This window comes from Grammomys surdaster, unplaced genomic scaffold (assembly GCF_004785775.1).
Source record: "Grammomys surdaster isolate TR1022 unplaced genomic scaffold, NIH_TR_1.0 126612, whole genome shotgun sequence".
Lineage (NCBI taxonomy): Eukaryota > Metazoa > Chordata > Mammalia > Rodentia > Muridae > Grammomys > Grammomys surdaster.
In genome coordinates, this window is record NW_021621401.1 from 964784 (window position 1) to 984861 (window position 20078).

The following is a 20078-nucleotide window of genomic DNA, read 5'->3' on the forward strand; positions in this document are numbered from 1 at the left end:
AGGGAATTGGGGGGACACATGCTGTTGAGCCTCTGGACTTGATGGATGAGTTCAGGGCTTCTGAAATTTTGTGCTCTTGCTCTTGGCCTACTGTCCTCCTGTGTCCAGCTTGCCTCCAGGGACTGTTGTATGCTGCTGGCTCTGTCAGAAAGTGACCCACTGCTTCTACTCTTGTTTTAGGCAATGAGTGTATCTGCAAGACAGAGGTGCTGTTGCCCTCTCACTGTCCTGCCAGTGTATGTGCCATAAGAAGAAGGCACCAAGACCCATAAGAGCTCTCCTATCCCTGGCCATCTAGATACGGCCTTGCCGTTGTGCTACCTTTTCATGTTTGCTCGCTCAGTCTCCCTCACAGCAGACCTGTGAGAATGCTTCCCTTTAAGCATTTGCAGAAGCTACAAGAACTTCAGAATGCCATGGGAGCCTGTGCCTGACCCAGCCTGGCTCTCGGCACCTACTCAGGCCCACGCTTTACCAGCTTTTCTTCTTACCATGTCTTTCTGTCTCTACTGTGTTGTCTGAAATCGTTTTTCTCTCTTAAACCATAATGTTTTGTGTTTTAGTTTGTTGTATGTTTTACTTGTTTTTTTTCTCATTTTTAAAAAGTGATTACACATTAAGTTCTTTTTATTTCATGTTCCATATTTTAAGGTTTTTCTAATTTCTTAATTTTTGTTTGTTTTTTGTTTTGTTTTTTGTTTTTATATACTGTAGTGTTTTAACCAAACAGTTGTGGCTACTCATGGTGAGGAATGACCGCTAAGAGTGTGGGTTCTTTGCAATACATTTGGAGGTCACTGCTCCCCGTTGATGTTTAGGAGGTTGAGAGGTTTGCCCTAGGTAAGTGGTGGCCAGGGGGGTGTATCCCCTGGGTAAGTGTGGCCCTGTAGGATAACAGAGCGGGGCACTGGGGGAGGCACAGCCAGAGGGCAAATGCCCCCATTTTTACCAAAGTGTCACGATAGGCAACAGAACGTGGATACTGTAAAAGGAGGTATGGAAATGAGTGGGACTCATACCTCTGGCTTCTTCCTGGCCTGCTTGGAATTTCTTTTTTGTCCTTTACTGGGTGGCGGCAGCATTCATCTACATCTGGAAGGCACCTGGATGACTCTGAAGAGAGGCAAATACAAGTCTTTTGAGAGCTACCTCTCAAAGGCTCCATGTGAACCATGCTTGCCTCTTTGGCACTCACAAGGATATGAAGAAAAAAATGTTCCTCCCTTGTCATACTGGGCAGAAGCTGGATCCAAATACAGAGCTACAGTTTTGTTACAGCGCCATTTCCAAGATGGCTGTACTGCATGCCAGTGTAAAGGTTCTTGCCTCTGCATTGCTGGCTAGGACTGAATTGTGTCTGGCTATGGACCATCGTGGCCACTATAGGATACAGAGCAGCATCCTTGAGCTGCACTCACTTGATGCCAAGAACACCATCGAATGCTGACAAGAGAGCTGTCCTTTGCCGAGCGTCCCCTGCACAGTTGTTTATTTAGAACTAAAGCAGCTTGGTAGATAAAGCCAGAACCTTGTCCTTTGAAGACGTGACTGTGTCCAGTACTGAGAGACTTATGCTAGGGCCTGACAGTGATCCAGTGAGTTGAGCAAAGGCATCCACAGAGCCAGCTCTGATCTCTGAGACCCAGATGCACACTATTGAGTTCATATCTCTGCATTTACCCAGCTCTGTACAGAGCCATGTACTTTTTCCTCACTACACCCTGGTGAACAGCCTCACCAACAGAACATTCTTCTGAAGGCATGCCCTCTTTCTGGAGCAAAACTCTTGAACTCAGGACAGTGCATATCTGAGATGTTTAGTCAATTCCTTGGCCTTCACAACAGACAAGCAGTGGGATCTGAAGGGCAGCTGTTGCCTGGGATAGCCAGGCCACCTACTCAGAGTCACATGTCATACATTTGTCAATATTAATTAATAGAGGAATGTTTGGGGACAGTTTTTATTGAGAGTATCTAATAGTTTTATCAGGAAAGAGCACAAGAATAAAATGTGTGCTTCTTGTTTTGTACCCTTCAGTTGAGTGCCTTTTTTCCCCTCACAAGATTTATAAGGTTAGCAGCTGGCTTCTCTAAGAGCCTGAATTTCCTCCAGAACAGTTCCCATTTTATTAAAGCAGAATTTGCATTGCTGTTCAGGGCTAAACTTTGGTTCAGCTGATGTGTGACAGAAGCATTCAGGACCTCCTGAGGAGGTCCCAGCCATAGAGTCAAACACTGTCCCTCTCTACCACTGTCCTCAGCCAGGGCTGTGCATCTGTGACCTAGAAATGGTAAGAGGGAGGAGGAGGAGTAAAGTAGCTTAGTGTACAGCACACTTGGCCATCCAGTGCCAGGTAGCAACTTCCTTATCCCTGGGTGGAGCCCTTTGTCCCATGCTAGTCTGCCGTTGATTTCTGACTAGCCTACAGCTGCAAAGGTCACCCACTTTGTCTTCGACCATGTCCTCTGTGTAGCATCATAACCCTCATAATTGTGCTGGACTGTCCTATGGAGGTATAAGCTGAAAATTCCATTCAGTGAGGTGGTGGCTGCTTCTGGGAAGTCAGGCAGCTATGGGTGAGCATCATTGTTCAGGAGTAACTAGGCCAAAAGGAGACTCCTGCCTCTACAGGTGGGCACAGTGTTGTTTGTTTGTAACCATGTAGCAGAGAAACAGCCACGGGGCCTCAGCAGCTTCTCTAATCACAGCACTGTGGCCTGCTGTGATGTTCTTCCTTTTTTCTCTGGCTCTAGTGTCCAAATGATGAGATGTCTGAGTCAGGCCAGTCCTCAGCAGCTGCAACACCCAGTACTACAGGTACCAAGTCCAACACACCCACATCTTCCGTGCCCTCAGCAGCGGTCACGCCACTCAATGAGAGCCTACAGCCCCTGGGGGACTATGGCAGTGTCACAAAGAACAACAAGCGGGCCCGAGAAAAGCGCAACAGCCGTAACATGGAGGTCCAGGTCACCCAAGAGATGCGGAACGTCAGTATCGGTGTGTAGTCTGCCCAGTATCCCACCAGCCATCCCATCCCTGGAGAGAGGTCGGGTACCTGCTGCTCACTACCACCTCTCCTGTCCACACCAGAGAGGTGTTTCTTCCTCTTTGGATTTTAGCCTGAGCAGATAACAATAGCTAAGGCTTCTAAGTATGTACCACAGGTAGGCAGGTTAAATAGCTGTCTTGTAGGTAGGAAGATGAGGACCAAGGTACAGGCAATCTCTCCTAAGGTCTTTCTTGCTGGGCTTACAGAGGGCCAACTCCCTGTGTCCTCACAGCATGTCTAATCTTGTAAGGACACCTGTTGAGTGAGGTGAACCACATGGCCTCATTTTACTTGATCACTTCCTTAAAGACCAAACTCCAAGCTGGTCACAGAGGTATACATCTGTAATTCCCAGCTCTTAGGAGGTAGAGGCAGGAGGATTAGGAGTTCAAGATTAGCCTAGGGTGCTTGAAATTAGAGAGATGGGGGGAGGGGGGAGGGAGGGAGCACACGCAAGCGACCGAGATCCAGTTACCAAAGGAAAAAAACCATTTTTGAAACTTAAACAGGGCAGGCAGGGAGTGGGATCTTCCCTCAGCAGTACATACCTATTTGTTACAGGCCTTCCTCCCTAGACTCCCATAGTACTAGAGTCTCCATCCACCTAGCCAGTGTGGGAAGAACCCTTTTTTGACAGTCATATCTAGTGGAAACTAGTATGAATTTTGTAGATGCAGGCCTGGGAAGCTTTCATGAATAAGGCAAAAGTTTTCAGGCTCTCTGCTGACACAAGGTTTTCTGTGTTCTGTACTAGGTATGGGCAGCAGTGATGAGTGGTCTGATGTTCAGGACATTATCGACTCTACCCCAGAGCTGGATGTGTGTCCAGAAACCCGTCTAGACCGCACAGGAAGCAGGTGCTCATTCAGCCAGGCTCTGGATGAGGGATTCAGTGTGCTTGGGGGTGGGGAGAGCGGGTATCATTGTATCCCAGTCATGTCTGTACCCACATTGCAGGATTGTCAGTGAACATGTTTATCAGTTGGCTGCCTAGCCCTGTGGAAAAATACTTGAAATCATCAATTAAAAAGTAAGAAAGAAGCCGGGCAGTGGTGGTGCACGCCTTTAATCCCAGCACTTGGGAGGCAGAGGCAGGTGGATTTCTGAGATTGAGGCCAGCCTGGTCTACAGTGTGAGTTCCAGGACAGCCAGGGCTACACAGAGAAACCCTGTCTCGAAAAAAAAAAAAAATTAAGAAAGATTCGCCAGATAGTGGTGACAGCACTTTAATCCCAGCACTCGGGAGGCAAGGCAGGCAGTCTCTTAAGTTCAAGACTGCACAGAGAAGCCCTGTCTTGAAAAAGCTAAATAAATATAAACAAACAATGATGAGGAGACGGGGGTTGATTTCTAGAAGTTTCAGGGCTTTAGCCTGTGGGCCTGTGGTAACACAGTATATCATGAGGGAAGCATATGGTGAGAGAATTGCTTGTTTCATGGAGTTCCAGAATTGAGAACGCTTAAAAAAAAAATTTTTTTTTTCAAGACAGGGTTTCTCTGTGTAGCCCTGGCTGTCCTGGAACTCACTCTGTAGACCAGGCTAGCCTCGAACTCTCGAACTCAGAGATCCGCCTGCCTCTGCCTCCCAAGTGCTAGGATTAAAGGCGTGCGCCACCACCGCCCGGCTGAGAACCCTTAAAATTGAGAATACCTTTAAATACATACCCTCTGCAGCCTTCTTTCTTCCCTCTTAGGCCACTTCCTAAAGTTGCACCATATGCTTTTAGTGTCGGGACTTCTGGAGACATTTCAGTTGCAGAGCTCAACACAAGCTTGGAGGGTTGCTGTCAGGTAGTACAGCAGGGCTGTTCCTAACTGCTCTTTATGTATGTATCCCAACAGCCCAACCCAGGGAATCGTAAACAAAGCTTTTGGAATCAACACTGACTCCTTGTATCATGAACTATCTACAGCAGGGTCTGAGGTCATCGGGGATGTGGACGAGGGAGCTGACCTCCTAGGTAAACACAACTCATAACTCTCTGACACTTGGACTCATGTTGGTCTTTTTATTTAGTTAGTTATAACAAAGGAAAGGTTTTATGCTCCTTTGGGCTGAGGACTTTTATTTTATATTACTGAAGTAAATTCTTCCTTTTTTGAACTTTCCCTAAAGTCTCCAGTTTATGGTTTTTTAATTTATTCACAAAGACATACTGCTAGCACTTGGTATCCACTGGATGCTCCTTATAGGCAGCTAAGTGCTAGGAGTAGGGCCCACACCATGCTCTGGGAAAAGCTCAGAATTTCGATCTGTTTCTAGCACACAGCTATGGCAGCCATTCCTGGGTTTCTCCAGGGTCACACCTCTCCTTGCTAGGGAAGGGAGCAGGCTTCTCCCACAGGCCTTCACATTCATTATAAGCAGAATGCGTAGGACTCTACTACTTCCACTGCTCCACAGGCATCACAGGACCATCACGTAAGTGAAGGGTGGGCAGTTCAGACAGACACACGGGAGCACGGGCACAGGGGATGGTCTGTGAGGTGCCTTGAGTGGCCAGGGTGTGACTTTATGTAGCTGACACCACTCCTGCAGACATGCGGTGATGGAGTATGTTCTGGGGCAGCAAACATCAGAGTCCTATTCTGGCACACAACAAAGAGGAATCCTTCCCCGTGTGTTACTTTGCTCTCATTTCTGTGGGACAGTAACCACTAAGGTTGCCATGATACCCAGTCTTGGTGGCAGGTGTTCTAGAGCCTTCCCCCACCCCACCCCCCCGTGGAAATAGGAAGTCAGATGGCCATAAGGAGCTCAGACAGGACCACTGCTGTACAATCTGTGACTACAGTGACAAATGACTTACTATGGTGATTGAGTTCTGGGGGCATGAGCTGGGATCTGTCTCTCTACTTAGATGGATACCCACCCAAGGGCCCTCCTGGCCTGTGGCCGCAGTCATCCGATGCGGCACAGACAGCAGGATACAGTGAATAAGCACACCGAGCAGCCTGTGTAGATGTAGAGACATGAACACCGCACAGGCAGGAGAGAGAGGCTGTGATCTCACAGGCACAGGCTTACGTCAGTAGATGGTCATCAGCTACGATTACAGTGGTGAGCCCTCTTCCCAGGAGGCTTGCCTTTCAGCTCCATGTATCTCACAGCTAGGAAGGAACTAAAAAGGTATCTTCCCTGGCATACACTGTATGTATCAAACATAAAACACCAGCAGTACCAACATACATTATTTTAAGAAGCTCGGTTACAGAAAAAAGAGAAGTGGGGGAGACTGAGAGGAGAAAAGGATGGGGAGGGGCAACTGGGGTGGGATGTAAAAGAACTAGATAAGTGAATAAATCAGCTGCCAGTTGTTGCATCCATGTAAGGCTTCAGAAATACTGAGGAAAACACGTATCACAGAATGGATGTTTTAGGAATAACAAGTATCATGCCACCTCTGCCTGCACTGTCTGCTGGGAACACCAGAGTACACACTAGTGGTGAGGCAATATGTTCCCCATATTCAAGTCAGGAAGCTGATCCTCAGAGAAGTCAGGCAACTCCCTTGCTAGAGAGAATCCAACCTGTGTCACTCTGCTGGTGCTCAGATTCATTCTTTCATAGTGGACTACTCCATGTAGTAACCGGGTGTAGATGCCTAGAGAGGGCTCTCCTTGAGAAGTAGACACACTTGTATAAGAGGATGATGAGTCAGAGATGTTTACACAAAAATGAGCTTCAGTTCATATTGTAATAAGATGGTTGCCTGATCTTATAAAACAGAAATTAATTCCAGGTTGATCAAATATTTAAACAAAACTACAAGGGGAATGGAGCTAAGGAAGAATATTAAAGAATATTTCTATAAGCCAGGTCTCTACATTACCAAAACCATCAAAGAAAATGTTCATACATGTGATAATCAGTATGTGTGTGCTCCTGGGGTGTAGTTCAGTAGTAGAACATATGCTTAGCAGAAGTCTGTTTGCTCCCCAGCACTTAGAACCAAAGAAAAAGACGAGAAAGTATGTGTGTGGGTGTTCTTTACCGTTGAAACAAATCAAATACAATAGAAAACCAGCAAAGGATAAATTAGAAAACCACTGATGGTACCTCAAACACATAAGAACTCCTCAGCTTCATGGCTCATGAACAGTGAGTGTGAAATGAGTCATCAAGCTGGTGTGTGTGCTCCCTGTGTGGAGCTCTGCACAGGCCTCTGGTGAGACTGCACCCAGTGCCTGGTGCTCACGTAGAATCGTGGCTGCCTTTTGTATGGCAGGAGCAGATGGTGATGGGCAGTTATGGACAGCACCCAAGGTGCTTAGAGCCCCGGTTACCAAACCAGCTTCTGGGGTGGGGGTGAGGGGCAGATAGTATAGGGTGCTGTCTAGAGAGGTGTGAGCAAAGGAGTGCTACTTCTAAGCTGGTACTCTGCCTTATTTGGCTTTCCATGACAAACATTTTGTGTACTTCCCTGGGAAGTGTACAAGCAGAACAGAATTCTATCCTCTAACTTATTGGAGACAAAGTGTTTTCCTACTTTAGTCCCATTTTTCCCCCTGTACTGAAGAGGCCTATACCCAGTGAGGTCTGTTCATAGCCCTCCATGTCCCCAGCCGCCCCCACCCCCGCCCCCACCCCCAACTTTCTGATTCATTTTCTCTTCACAGTAGAGTCCTTATTTCCTTCTTATCATTTTCATGTCTCTCACACAAGGTCATGTCCTCCTCCCCTGGACTTTTGTAAGTACTGGGCTGAACAGGAGACCCCTGAACCCATCCATCTCCAGGTGCACATCTGTGACAAGTCAGGGCCTCTTTGTATTCACTGCCAGCAGGGCTTGTTCACTCTGGAGGGCCTCCTTGGTATTGTTTGCCACACACACACACACACACACACACACACACCCTTCTCTTTACAGGAATTGGTCTGTTGGGCACTAGCCTACCACTGGGTGCTACAGATGTCTGGCAGAGCTGAACAAGAGCTGGGTCCTCTAGGTCCCTTGGAGAGGAAGGCAGGGTTACAACTTTAGGGTTGTATCCGTGGGATGGGATGTATCCTGGACCTGCTGTAGTTTTGGTTTTTGTGCCCATCAACATAGGAATGGCTCAATCATTGTTGCTTTTTTTTTTTTTAATAATTTATTTGTTGGTTCCAGTCACCAATTGATCTTTGTTGCTTCCTTTCCTGTCTCTGCTTCACTGGACGCTGCCCAGGGGAGTTCTCAGGTGTGTATCTTTCCTGTCTGTCTCCATGTGGTCCCCTCTTTCTACTGTGGAGAGCAGCTGAAGCAGGGGGTGGGACTCTTCCCCCCTGCTACTGACCGCCACCAAGGGTTGTGCACACTGACCACTGATTTCTGTCTGGCTGCTCCAGGCCACTTAACCCCTATAGCCATGTGCTTTGCTCCCAAGCTGCTACTGCCAAAAATGCCCAGATGGGATTGCTCCACTGACCACTGACAGGTTCTTAATATATGACCCCCATCTGCAAGCCTAAAAAGGCCCCCAAGGGCTATTTCTGAAGGATCTACAGAGTCATGAGGAACATAAGACAGCACATCCCAGAAGTTAAAGGTGCCATGAGGCAGGCACCTGTCAATTGTAGTCCACCTGGGTGGCCATGCTGAACTGCTGTGCACAGGAGGCCCTGAGGCCCTGAGGCCCACATGCCCCTCTAATTATGGCCCTTTAGTGTGTTCAATGGCAGCCAAGCCCCTGGGCACAGCTTCTCGTGTGGTTTCCTCTGACTGTCTGCTCTGTTGCCACAGATAAAATTTCACAGGAATCCCTGGCTTTATCCCACCTCCTGCCCTTCTGTCCCCTCTGCTGCCAACTCTAACCCAACCAGAAGTGGCCCCCAACATCCTCTACTTTGCTGTCTACATAGGCTTAACACGCTTCTTTTTTCTCCCTCCTCCTGCCCCGTTGCCCGTCTCCTGTGGGACTGGGATGCTCCCGTAGTGCGCGATGATTTTTTTGGTAAGGCCAAGGCCCTGCTTAAGTGTCTGTTTTCCTCTTTCTGGCCTCCTCTCTCTATCCAACATCTTCTCATGCTTCATGAGCCCTTTGCTTTGTGGGCCAGTGGCAGTGAGGGGGCTTCAGGGTTTCCAGGTACCTCAGGCTTGGGGTGAGGTGCCATCTTTCCATTCTGTTTCAGCTGGGGTGGGAGGTGGCCTTCCCTCCAAGCTTCTGGTCACCATGGACAAACCACTGTCAGTCTCTGAGAGGATCCATGGGCCCAGGACAGACCTTGCACCTGGTGTTCCCTCTTAGCTTACCAGGGAAAAGCAGGTCCTTGTTTGAAGCAAAGGAGGTCCAAGCGGGCATCAGGATGCTCTGTGACTAGCAGTTCACCGTGCCGTTGCTGTTTCTGGCAAAAATATAGATGAAGGCTAACCTGAGGGTTAAACCTGGTACTTTGGAGATTATAAGAGAGAACTTAGTCTTTTGGTGGAAGGGCTGTGTCAGTTCCCCAGTAAAAGTTCCTGTCTTCATATCTGCTCCCTCTACATACTTCCTGAACCCACTGCTAAGGCCAGGTCCTACCAGACCCATGTGTAACCTCATGGCGGGCTGCAACTGCAATAAATCATCCCTGGAGCAAAGGTTTTCTCTGTGCCATCTCTGTCCTTTGTCACAGTCCCAACATTTGTTTACCCGTGGGTGGCAGCGGAAGGCCTTGATTGTGAGTAAACCATACAGTAGGAGTTGGGTGTACTGTTAAGGGCAGAGAGTGAAGTGGGCTTCACAGGCCCATTCTGCTATAAGTCTGAATTCTGTTGGGAGCCAGCTGAAAGGAATATTCTAGGCCTCTGAATGTGAACCCAGGGAGGGCCAGGGCTTCCTATTTGGCTATAGTTGAGGCCAGGGACCTCTCCCGGTCTGACTGCCCCTCATTTTGCAGCCCAAATACCCTGCAGGTGGGAGTATCAAACCCTCATCCCTTCCCATCTCAAGGCACAGGGCCAGGAAGGTTGCTACTCTGTGGCAGAGGTAGGTTCAATAGAACAAAGTCCACTTAGAGAGACTCAGGGAAACTTTCCTATCTTTTGTTTCAGGAATGGGCAAAGAAGTGGGGAACCTGCTACTGGAGAACTCACAGCTTCTAGAGACAAAGTAAGCATCCTCTGTACCAGCGGGCCCAACCCAGGGTTGGATGGCCCCTAAAACATGACTGTTACCATCCCTTGTAGTAGGAACCCATAGGACTCCTGAGTGGTTCCTCTAAAAAGCTACTGTAAGGAACCTTCAGCGAGGATGACTACTCCATTTGATGCACAGGTCAAACAAGTGTTCTCATTCTAGACCAGGATGTGCCTGCAAGGGTGTGTCTCAGGCCTGCACTCTTCATATTCAAAAGACAGACACAGAAGTACAAGTTTGAAGCTAGCTACATAGCAAAGCTCTGTCTCACAATAAAACAAATAGAAGTCCTTGTCAAAAAAGGGATGCACATGGGCTCTCATTAAGCCCTCGTCTTTCTTCCCTTTAAAGAAATGCTTTGAATGTGGTGAAGAATGACCTCATTGCAAAGGTTGACCAACTGTCAGGAGAACAGGAGGTGCTGAAGGGTGAACTGGAAGCAGCCAAGCAAGCCAAAGTCAAGCTGGAGAACCGAATCAAAGAGCTTGAAGAAGAACTGAAAAGGTAAGAACAGCAGAGACTTGGGCTTTGCACTGGGTGTCCAAGCTGCCACCTCTCCTCTCTGTCTTTAATAAAGCCAGGTGTCTACTTCTAACATCTAAGAGCGCCTGTCTTCCCTAGTACCTTTGTGTATTCACTGTTCAGGGTCCAGCCACTAGGTAGGTCTGTTGTCTGACCACCCCCTTTGTCTCCTCTCAAGTCCTCTGTGCCCTCACCAGGTACAGAGTGCTGTCCTTCTGGGAATGTTGGGGCCATCCTCAGCTACAGCTCTTACCCCATTCTTCATTCAGGAATGCAGGGCTGATCAAATATCTCTGCTCCACAGCCCTCCGATCAGCCAAGATCAAAGCCACAAGGTCTTGGAAATGCTGCATCCTGGTTCTAGTCCCTCTGAATAGGAGGCGCAGTGTAGGGAAGGCCTCTGGAAACTACCTGCCTACCCACCAGGATAGCTTGATTTACTCTCTATTGGGCTTGGATCGCCCGCATTTTGATTAGAGCAGCCAAATGTCTGGGCTGTGAAACACATTTGGCAGGGCTCTTACCCTGCCTGCTTTTTCCCACGTCCTATAGAGTCAAGTCAGAGGCAGTAACCGCCCGCCGTGAGCCCAGAGAAGAGGTGGAGGATGTAAGCAGCTATCTCTGTACAGAATTGGTATATCTACTATTAACCTGTGGGCATGGGTGGGCTGGCATGGCGGGGCTTCCTAGACTTGGTTATTCTCCTGGGCCCTCCTCACCCCTGACTTGTGACCTCTTAACGCCAGTGCATGTTCTCCCATTCCATTGAGAGACTTGATGGCATCAGACTTCTCCTATGGCAGACTCCCCCACCCCCCACCCCCTAAACTGAGGCAGGGTCACATTTGTTCCCTTTCTTACTGATCCCTTCTGCAGTCCCAGTAGGTTTTTTTTTGTTACCAAAGAGGCTGCAGAAGTGGCACCAGGTGTTGCTGGTATGCATCTGCAGCCTGGGCAGTGCAACCAAACCCTGAGCCTGCACTTCCTCTCACTTCCCAAAATCATGTCTGGGGCAGCAGTTTGTCCCCCTGTACAGAATGCCTTTAGAGAACAGACTGGGTCCCTTATAACAGAGCAGTTGCTCATCTGCTCAGTCACTGGGACATGATGTAGAGATTCCATCTCAGGATAGTCTAGCAGAGGTGAGAATGTGGATTGTGAAAGAGTGGTTAGTCCAGGCCTCCACCTTCTTTACTGCGCATAGGCAGAAGCAGATCCTGGGTAGGTGAGGCCATGCAGGGAGGACCTGCTCCCTGTGCACTTTGTCCCCACTCCCTTAAGTTCATCCTGTTCAAGCTCAGGGTGCAGCTTTGGAGAGAAGAGTGTCAAACCCCATGTTGGCTACCCTGACACTCTACCCTGCCATTCCTACCATCATTTGTCCCAGCTCTATCCCCACCTAGGTGGTAGACTCCTCAGAAGGAAGCCATATATGCTTGACTATCCTCCTGTTTCTCATTGGAGGAACCATGTTCTCCCCCTCTGCAGGACAAAATCCCCATGGCCCAGCGCCGACGCTTCACAAGGGTGGAGATGGCCCGAGTGCTCATGGAACGTAACCAGTACAAGGAGCGCCTCATGGAGCTGCAGGAGGCCGTGAGGTGGACTGAAATGATCAGGTGTGGCCCCCCCCCCCCCCAGCGTTTCCCCTGACATTTCCTGTGCAAGTTCATGGCTGTGCTTGGATCTAGCCTGAGCTAGGGTGGTAGAATTTTAGCAGACCATGGGATTTGGCTGCCCTCCACCACACTTCCTTTCCCCGGAGTGTTGGAATAGTTTGGAGGGCTCAAGGGTCACTTGGTTCAGCTCCTCCTTTTCTCTACAGAGCATCAAGGGAGCACCCGTCGGTCCAGGAAAAGAAGAAGTCTACCATCTGGCAGTTGTGAGTATGGTGCTCTAGGGAAGGAGAGGCTTTCATCAGCCTGCTACTGCCCCATTCTTGGCTCACTTACCTGTGTTTCCATGGCAGCTTTAGCCGCCTCTTCAGCTCCTCATCCAGTCCCCCTCCAGCCAAGCGGTCCTACCCATCGGTGAACATTCACTACAAGTCACCCACTGCAGCTGGCTTTAGCCAGCGCCGCAGCCATGCTATGTGCCAGATCTCAGCCGGCAGCCGACCCCTGGAATTCTTCCCTGATGAGTAGGTATCCCTAGCCCCCTGCTCCACCAGCCTACTAAGGGGAGGAGGCCAAGTGTCCTAAGTCTGACTACTCCATACTTGAAGTTCTAATATACTGTACTGTGGGACAGAGGTTATCAGGAACAGAAAAGACAACAGCTTCTCTCTAGGTCCATTACCCCCAGCAAACCTAGTTCTCAGGTTCTGTCTAAATGTCTTTTAGCAGGGACTGCAGTTTCAAGGAACCATTCTCCTATATTTTGAAGACTGTGCTGGGTCCCACAATACTCTTACCTCCTCTGTATGACCTTAGGGTCTGAGCACTGCCCATAACACTTAGTTAAGCTTCTTGCTGCCATTTTTGTAACTACCAGTAATCTCACCTAGGTCACACAGTTGCTGCCCATAACAGAACAGACCTCTAGAACAGCTGGAAATGACTTCTTAAGCACAGGATCACACGCCATAATTGGGAAAAGCTACCTTCTGTCAAATAGTACCCCCTGTTCCAGAAAAGGCAAGGGTAGCATTAGGCAGGCTGTGAGGCATGGCACACTCTACCAGAAGACCTGTGAGAGTCTGGGTGCCCCAGCCTCACAGAGACGGCTCACCGTGAACAGATGTAACCCGTCATTCCTCTCACTCAGTGACTGCACCTCTTCTGCCCGGCGGGAGCAGAAGCGGGAGCAGTACCGCCAGGTTCGTGAACATGTGCGCAATGATGACGGGAGACTGCAGGCCTGTGGGTGGAGCCTGCCTGCCAAGTACAAGCAGGTACTTGGGGCAGAGGGTGGTATGGAGGGGATGCTGTGAGAAGGGCACAGTGGTAGTGCAGAGCCAGGAGGCGCCCATCTCCTACCTGGTGTTGGTGGATCTGTAACTCTGAGGGTATTCTAGTTTGCTTTCTGTTAAAACACTGACCAGACTAGCTTGGGTGAAGAATGGGTTTATTTGACTTAACTTCCATCATCAAGGAAAACTGAAGCAGAAATCACAGAGGAACATTGTTTATTGACTTGTTTTCCATTGCATATACAACTTGTGTTTTTACACAACCCAGGATCACCTCCCACATACATACCTGTGGACCAATCTGATGAAGGCAGTTCCTCAGTTGAGGTTCCCTCTTCCCAGGTGATTCTAGCTTGTGTCATGTTGGCAAAAACTAAGCAGCACAGAGGCCCATCAGAGCCAGACCCAGTGCACTGTGTACCAGAATCCAATAGGCAACTAATGATTGAGGTTTCTGAAGGCTAAGGTGTCTCCCTCAACCTCATACCACAGAACCTCCCACTCTGTTGCAGCTGAGCCCCAATGGAGGCCAGGAAGACACCCGAATGAAAAATGTGCCTGTCCCTGTGTACTGTCGCCCTCTGGTGGAGAAGGACCCCTCAACAAAGGTGAGCACCAAGGACTCTGCTCAGAAGCCCCCAAGGGAAACCTGGACAAAGGGTAGTCTCCATTACTGTAGCCCGTGGAAGCTGTTGCACCAAGACCTCACAGCCCTGTCCTCGCAGCTGTGGTGTGCTGCTGGTGTCAACCTGAGTGGGTGGAAACCAAATGAAGAGGACTCTAGCAATGGACCCAAGCCTGCACCAGGTCGCGACCCTCTGACCTGCGACCGGGAAGGAGAAGGTGAACCCAAGAGTACCCACCCATCACCTGAGAAGAAGAAGGTCAGTATGTAGGTCGAGAGTGTGGTTTTACCCTATATAAAGCCTTTAGATAGTTTCCTGCAGGTTCTGGCAGTAAGTGACCACACCTTGGTGACAGTGCATCCCTTTTCCTCTATTAGACAGGAAGCAGGTGCTGCAGCATCTAAGATACCCACTGCTACCTCTCTGTAGTCCAGGTTTCCTCCTAGCCTGTGGAGCAATGGGACTGTCTACTGCCCTTGGTAACAGAGGGCTTGGGAGAACCAGGCATACCTTATATCATGTAGTAAAGTAGGCAGCAGGAGGGCTGCTCATAGGAGAGGCCCAGTGGCTTGTAATGAAGCCCAGAGCACAGTCACAGCTTGACTTACAGGCCATGAGAGTCGCCTCTCCAAGTTCATAGTTTCCTCTTAGAAATGAACCATCAAGATAGGGTTCTGTGGGCTGTAGGGGAGGGTAACCATCCATTGATGCCATATTTAAAGCTAGATCCTAGGAAGTCCCAGAGATTCCCTGATTCATGTTGACACCAAGTTCAAACATCAGCTTTGATTCCCCCCTGATATGCTCTGAAACAGGTAAAGGAGGCCCCTGAGGCGGATGCTACTTCCAGTCGGGTATGGATCCTCACCAGCACCCTGACCACCAGCAAGGTGGTGATCATTGATGCCAACCAACCAGGCACAGTTGTGGATCAGTTCACAGTCTGCAATGCCCACGTCCTGTGTATCTCCAGCATTCCTGGTGAGCTGGGGCTCCCACTGCCAGGTGCTGTCCAACAGCAGGCACTGCTGCCTGTGGACTGCCCTGCAAAGCTGGTGCTCGAGGCGGGTAGCTCTTCCTTTTCAGCCAGGTAGGACATATCGAATAAGTAGGGATTGGAGACCTGCTAGGAATGTGAGTATATCTTACTTCATGTGTCCAGGAGGACGCTCTCCAGGGTACTGGCAAAGGTCCTGGCTTCACCCCTTAGCAGCAGCCTCATGATCTTTTCACCCAGCCCCAGAATAGTGCTAAGAGCCCTACATGTCTCTGCTTTGAAACCTATTTGCTGAGATAGCCTCTATTCCTTGAAACCTATTTGCTGGGATAGCCTCTACTCCTCGGAGTCTTCAGGATCTTTCATATGATAGAGCAGAACATCACTCTGTAGTCTCTTTTTGACCTGTGCTTGACCCTAGGCTGAGAGTCTCAGGCAAGCTGTGTGTGACTAGGCTGGCTGAGAGCAGAGCCAGCTATGTAGGCAATTCCTGTCTCCCCTTCCTTCACGGAGATGGAGCTTTGTCATGTTGGACTGATACACTGGAAATCTTTCCCCCAGCTGCCAGCGACAGTGACTATCCCCCTGGGGAGATGTTCCTAGACAGTGATATGAACCCTGAAGACTCAGGAGCTGATGGTGTGCTGGCTGGCATCACCCTGGTGGGGTGTGCTACCCGCTGCAATGTCCCACGAAGCAACTGTTCCTCCCGAGGAGACACCCCAGTACTGGACAAGGGGCAGGGTGAGTTCTAGATCATCTTCTCCCTATCCCCACATTCCTCTTCCTCCACTTTGCCAGGCTTACTCCTCTTTCCACAGGGGATGTGGCAGCCACTTCCAATGGGAAGGTCAACCCATCCCAATCCACAGAAGAAGCCACAGAAGCCACAGAGGTCCCAGAACCTGGTCCCAGCGAGTCAGAAGCAACAACAGTCCGGCCTGGGCCCCTCACAGAGCATGTCTTTACTGACCCAGCACCCACCCCATCCTCTAGCACCCAGCCTGCCAGGTAGGCTCTCTTAGGTTGTGTCAGATGAGTGGAGGGAAAGATGGTGAGGTGAACAGGGATCAGCATATGCTTCTGTGACCTACTCTGCAGCCTCAGCTACCATTCTTCTTGCAGTGAAAATGGGTCAGAGTCTGATGGCAGCATTGTACAGCCTCAGGTGGAGCCCAGTGGGGAGCCCTCAGCAACTACCAGTAGTGCTGCACCTACCATGTGGCTAGGAGCCCAGAATGGCTGGTAGGTAAAGCCAAAGACACAAGACATGGGATGTGCTGGAAGGGTTTGTTGAACCATGTAAGCTCTGCCTACCTGCCCTCTTGCAGGCTCTACGTGCATTCAGCGGTAGCCAACTGGAAGAAGTGTCTCCACTCCATCAAGCTAAAAGACTCTGTGCTGAGCCTGGTGTATGTGGCCCCCACTGAGGGGGGTGGGGTTAGGGACCCAAGGGCCCAGCAACCTCATCCTACCTCACTGACTTACCATTCTAGGCATGTCAAAGGCCGAGTGCTGGTAGCTCTTGCAGACGGGACCCTGGCTATTTTCCATCGTGGAGAGGGTAAGGCCTAGTGGCCCTTGCAGAGACAGGACTAGGGGGTTCTTGGGTCTATCCTGAGCCTAGCAATGGGTCCTCCACACCAACCCTGTGAGCAGAGATAGATCCTAGGCAGACCTGAACAGGTGTCTTGGGGTCTTTCTAGATGGCCAGTGGGACCTGAGCAACTACCACCTAATGGACCTGGGCCACCCACACCACTCCATCCGCTGCATGGCTGTTGTGGATGACCGAGTTTGGTGTGGCTACAAGAACAAGGTGCATGTCATCCAGCCCAAGACAATGCAGATTGAGGCAAGTGCTAGCCAATAACCTCCAGAGTGGGGTAGGGCTTTTGCTAGATTGGAGATTGGGACAGGCTGTGTGTCATTAAGGTGGAACCTGCATCAGATCACAACAACCACAGATCCCTTACTTTTCCATTACCCACCCCTGTTGACTGGCTGCCCTTACCTCACAGAAATCATTCGATGCCCACCCAAGGCGGGAAAGCCAAGTACGGCAGCTGGCCTGGATCGGGGATGGAGTGTGGGTCTCTATTCGCTTGGATTCTACCCTTCGGCTCTACCATGCCCACACCCACCAGCACCTGCAGGATGTGGACATTGAGCCCTATGTTAGCAAGATGCTGGGTGAGTCAGGCATGGTGGCACATGCCTATAATCTCAGCACTTGGGAGGTAGAAGCAGGAGGTTCATCTTCGGCTCCATAGTCAAGTTTGAGTCAACCTTTGGCTATATGAGGGCCTACCTCAATACAAATTAAATAAAGATGCCATGTTAGGGGGTGTGCCAGCAAAAGCACCCATCACTGACTGCACTGACCCCTCTTCCTGTCCCACCCAGGTACCGGCAAGCTGGGCTTCTCCTTCGTGCGCATCACAGCCCTACTCATTGCAGGCAACCGCCTGTGGGTGGGCACTGGCAATGGGGTTGTCATCTCCATCCCCTTAACTGAGAGTAAGTCCCCAACCCTAGAGGACATCTGTCAAGAAAGCAGCAGCTGCGTAAGGGTTCCCAGAATAGATACGCTGGGAGCTGCTGTCTGGCAAGCTCAGCCTTCCTTTCTCTCTCTTCCCCAGCTGTGGTCCTGCATCGAGGCCAGCTCTTAGGGCTCCGAGGTAAGTGCTGGGTACTTGCCCAGTCATGCCCCCAGTACTCACCATCTCTAGCTGCCTGCAGAAATAAAATGGCCCAATCCTCCTGTCCCTGTTTTCCCAGCCAACAAGACATCGCCAACGTCTGGGGAGGGAACCCGCCCAGGGGGGGTCATCCATGTGTATGGGGATGACAGCAGTGACAAGGCTGCCAGTAGTTTCATCCCCTACTGCTCCATGGCTCAAGCTCAGCTCTGCTTCCACGGGCACCGTGATGCTGTTAAATTCTTTGTCTCTGTGCCAGGTACACGGTTGATCTTAACCCACTTTGCCCACTGTGCTACAGTAGCTATGATTTTTTTAGGATGCCACAGTCCTGATTCCTCTGCCCATGACAGGAAATGTGCTGGCCACTCTCAATGGCAGTGTGCTAGACAGCCCCTCAGAGGGCCCTGGGCCTGCTGCACCCACTGCAGATGCCGAGGGCCAGAAGTTGAAGAATGCACTGGTGCTGAGTGGTGGTGAAGGTTACATTGACTTCCGCATTGGTAAGTAGGCATAGACTAGAGGTAGACCCTGGTGTGGACATGTGGGAGTCCTCTTCATGGCTGCCAATTCTCCAGGAGATGGAGAGGATGATGAAACTGAAGAAGGTGCCGGGGATGTGAACCAGACAAAGCCCTCGTTGTCCAAGGCTGAGCGCAGCCACATCATCGTGTGGCAGGTGTCCTACACCCCTGAGTGAGACCCTGTCCTGCCTGATGCCAACTGTACATAGGACCCTACCTGCCTGTCCCCCTGCCTGTTCCCTGGGGCAGCCAGGTTCGTCCATCCCCTTTTAACCTCTCAACTTGCAGCTTTTGCCTGAGGTCCAGCCCCCAGCTGTTAGAGAGGGGTGAAGCAGGGTTTGGGGAGTGAGGCAGGAACAGATGTCTTTCCCATCAGGGAGGAGAGAGCCTCTGAGACACTCTCTCCAGTAGCCACTGGCCTTGGCCCAACACCCAGCCCAGTGTGAAGTCCCAGGGGACCCTCAGGGCAAGGCAGGACCAAAATGGCTATAGGAAGCCCCTACAGGTGGCCCTGGCTCCACTCCATCCTCACCAGTCCTGGCAGGAGCAAGAGCCTCATACCGCCAGTCTTCTCCAAGTCTACTTGCTTTGCATGCAGCCCTGAGGAAGGGATTCTTGATTTCCAACCCTTTGCTCTCTCTGAGGGACCCAGGCCTAGCCACCATCCTCTGCCCAGAAGCAATGTTAGGGCTGCCCTGATTCCTGGGCCCCAGCCAGCCTTCTCTGGGCTTTCCCCATCTCCACACTTACATTCCCTTGGCCCCCACCCTGGGTCTTAACCTAGGAACCTGGCATGAACGCTCAGGGCCAGCCTCCCTAGGGCAGCGGCTTCAAAAGATGACAAATATCCAGTAACCCAGGGGAGCCCAAGATTGTCTACCCCTCACAGACCAGTGTCCCCTAGGCTCTTCCTGGGCACAAGATTCACCTTAGAGGAGCAAGACCCTAGTGCCCTGCCCCTCCCAGAAGCCCCAAGGGTAGAATTTCTCAGGCTGCCAGGGCAGGCACAGGCCTCAGGAAGAAGGGTGGCCCTGGTCTCCCCAGAGTCAGTCCTAGGATGCAGGCTTAGCCTCAGGTTAATGGAGGATGGTGTGCTCCAAAGGCCTGCCTCCTGCACAGGGCTCCAAGGGAGCCTAGCTCCCGGACACGTACTAAGTGCCTAGGGCTGCGGGCTGTGGCCTGCTCCCTTGGAGAGCAACTGACAAGAGGCTTCCAGGCAGAGGCCAGAAGAGCTGAGGACCGGCCAGGAGGGGCACAACTCTAAGCAAGTGTGTGGAAGCGGGTTCTGCCCTGGCCCTGGCCTTACTCTTCAGGGCACTGAGGAGAGTCAGTTGGCCTCCACTGCACTCTTCCCACCAGAGAAGCACAGATCGGGGCACTGCCCCTGAGCCTATCTGGCCACAACAAGCTGCAGCCATGTACCGCTGCAGGCTTCTCCCCACCACCCTGCCACCTCTCCACTGTGATGTATGTCCCTTGTCCGTTCCCACAGGAGTGTGAAGTGACTGGGGTTAGCTGGGTGGGTGCAACTGGAGGGAGGGGCCAGTGCAACTCTCCTCAGGCTTTGGCCTTGCAAGTGAACTCACATATCTGCTCTGTATGTAATAAATGTCTTAACACTACTTTTGTCTTGAAACTGCACCAG

At 50.7% G+C, this 20078-nt stretch overlaps 1 protein-coding gene across 10 annotated transcripts in view; it reads left to right on the top strand.

Moving 5' to 3' along the window:
- Mapk8ip3 (mitogen-activated protein kinase 8 interacting protein 3) overlaps positions 1-20074 on the top strand; it is a 38147-nt gene extending 18073 nt beyond the window's left edge. For 5 of the 10 annotated variants that reach the window (XM_028760977.1, XM_028760976.1, XM_028760971.1 and 2 more), the window contains 26 exons: positions 2755-3001; positions 3808-3910; positions 4896-5014; positions 8223-8234; positions 10067-10124; positions 10503-10655; positions 11226-11307; positions 12162-12292; positions 12499-12555; positions 12643-12813; positions 13440-13566; positions 14097-14192; positions 14310-14468; positions 15026-15191; positions 15769-15951; positions 16029-16218; positions 16333-16452; positions 16539-16619; positions 16704-16771; positions 16914-17062; positions 17229-17400; positions 17614-17727; positions 17850-17888; positions 17989-18168; positions 18263-18412; positions 18488-20074. In XM_028760977.1, the coding sequence (XP_028616810.1) occupies positions 2755-3001; positions 3808-3910; positions 4896-5014; positions 8223-8234; positions 10067-10124; positions 10503-10655; positions 11226-11307; positions 12162-12292; positions 12499-12555; positions 12643-12813; positions 13440-13566; positions 14097-14192; positions 14310-14468; positions 15026-15191; positions 15769-15951; positions 16029-16218; positions 16333-16452; positions 16539-16619; positions 16704-16771; positions 16914-17062; positions 17229-17400; positions 17614-17727; positions 17850-17888; positions 17989-18168; positions 18263-18412; positions 18488-18609 (3249 nt within the window). In that variant the 3' untranslated portion in view covers positions 18610-20074. Of the gene's footprint in view, positions 1-714; positions 841-885; positions 2292-2754; positions 3002-3807; positions 3911-4895; positions 5015-8222; positions 8235-10066; positions 10125-10502; positions 10656-11225; positions 11308-12161; positions 12293-12498; positions 12556-12642; positions 12814-13439; positions 13567-14096; positions 14193-14309; positions 14469-15025; positions 15192-15768; positions 15952-16028; positions 16219-16332; positions 16453-16538; positions 16620-16703; positions 16772-16913; positions 17063-17228; positions 17401-17613; positions 17728-17849; positions 17889-17988; positions 18169-18228; positions 18413-18487 lie in introns of those variants that run through there. The other 5 variants (XM_028760981.1, XM_028760980.1, XM_028760975.1 and 2 more) reach the window with 5 other exon arrangements.
- The last annotated feature ends 4 nt before the right edge of the window (positions 20075-20078 follow it).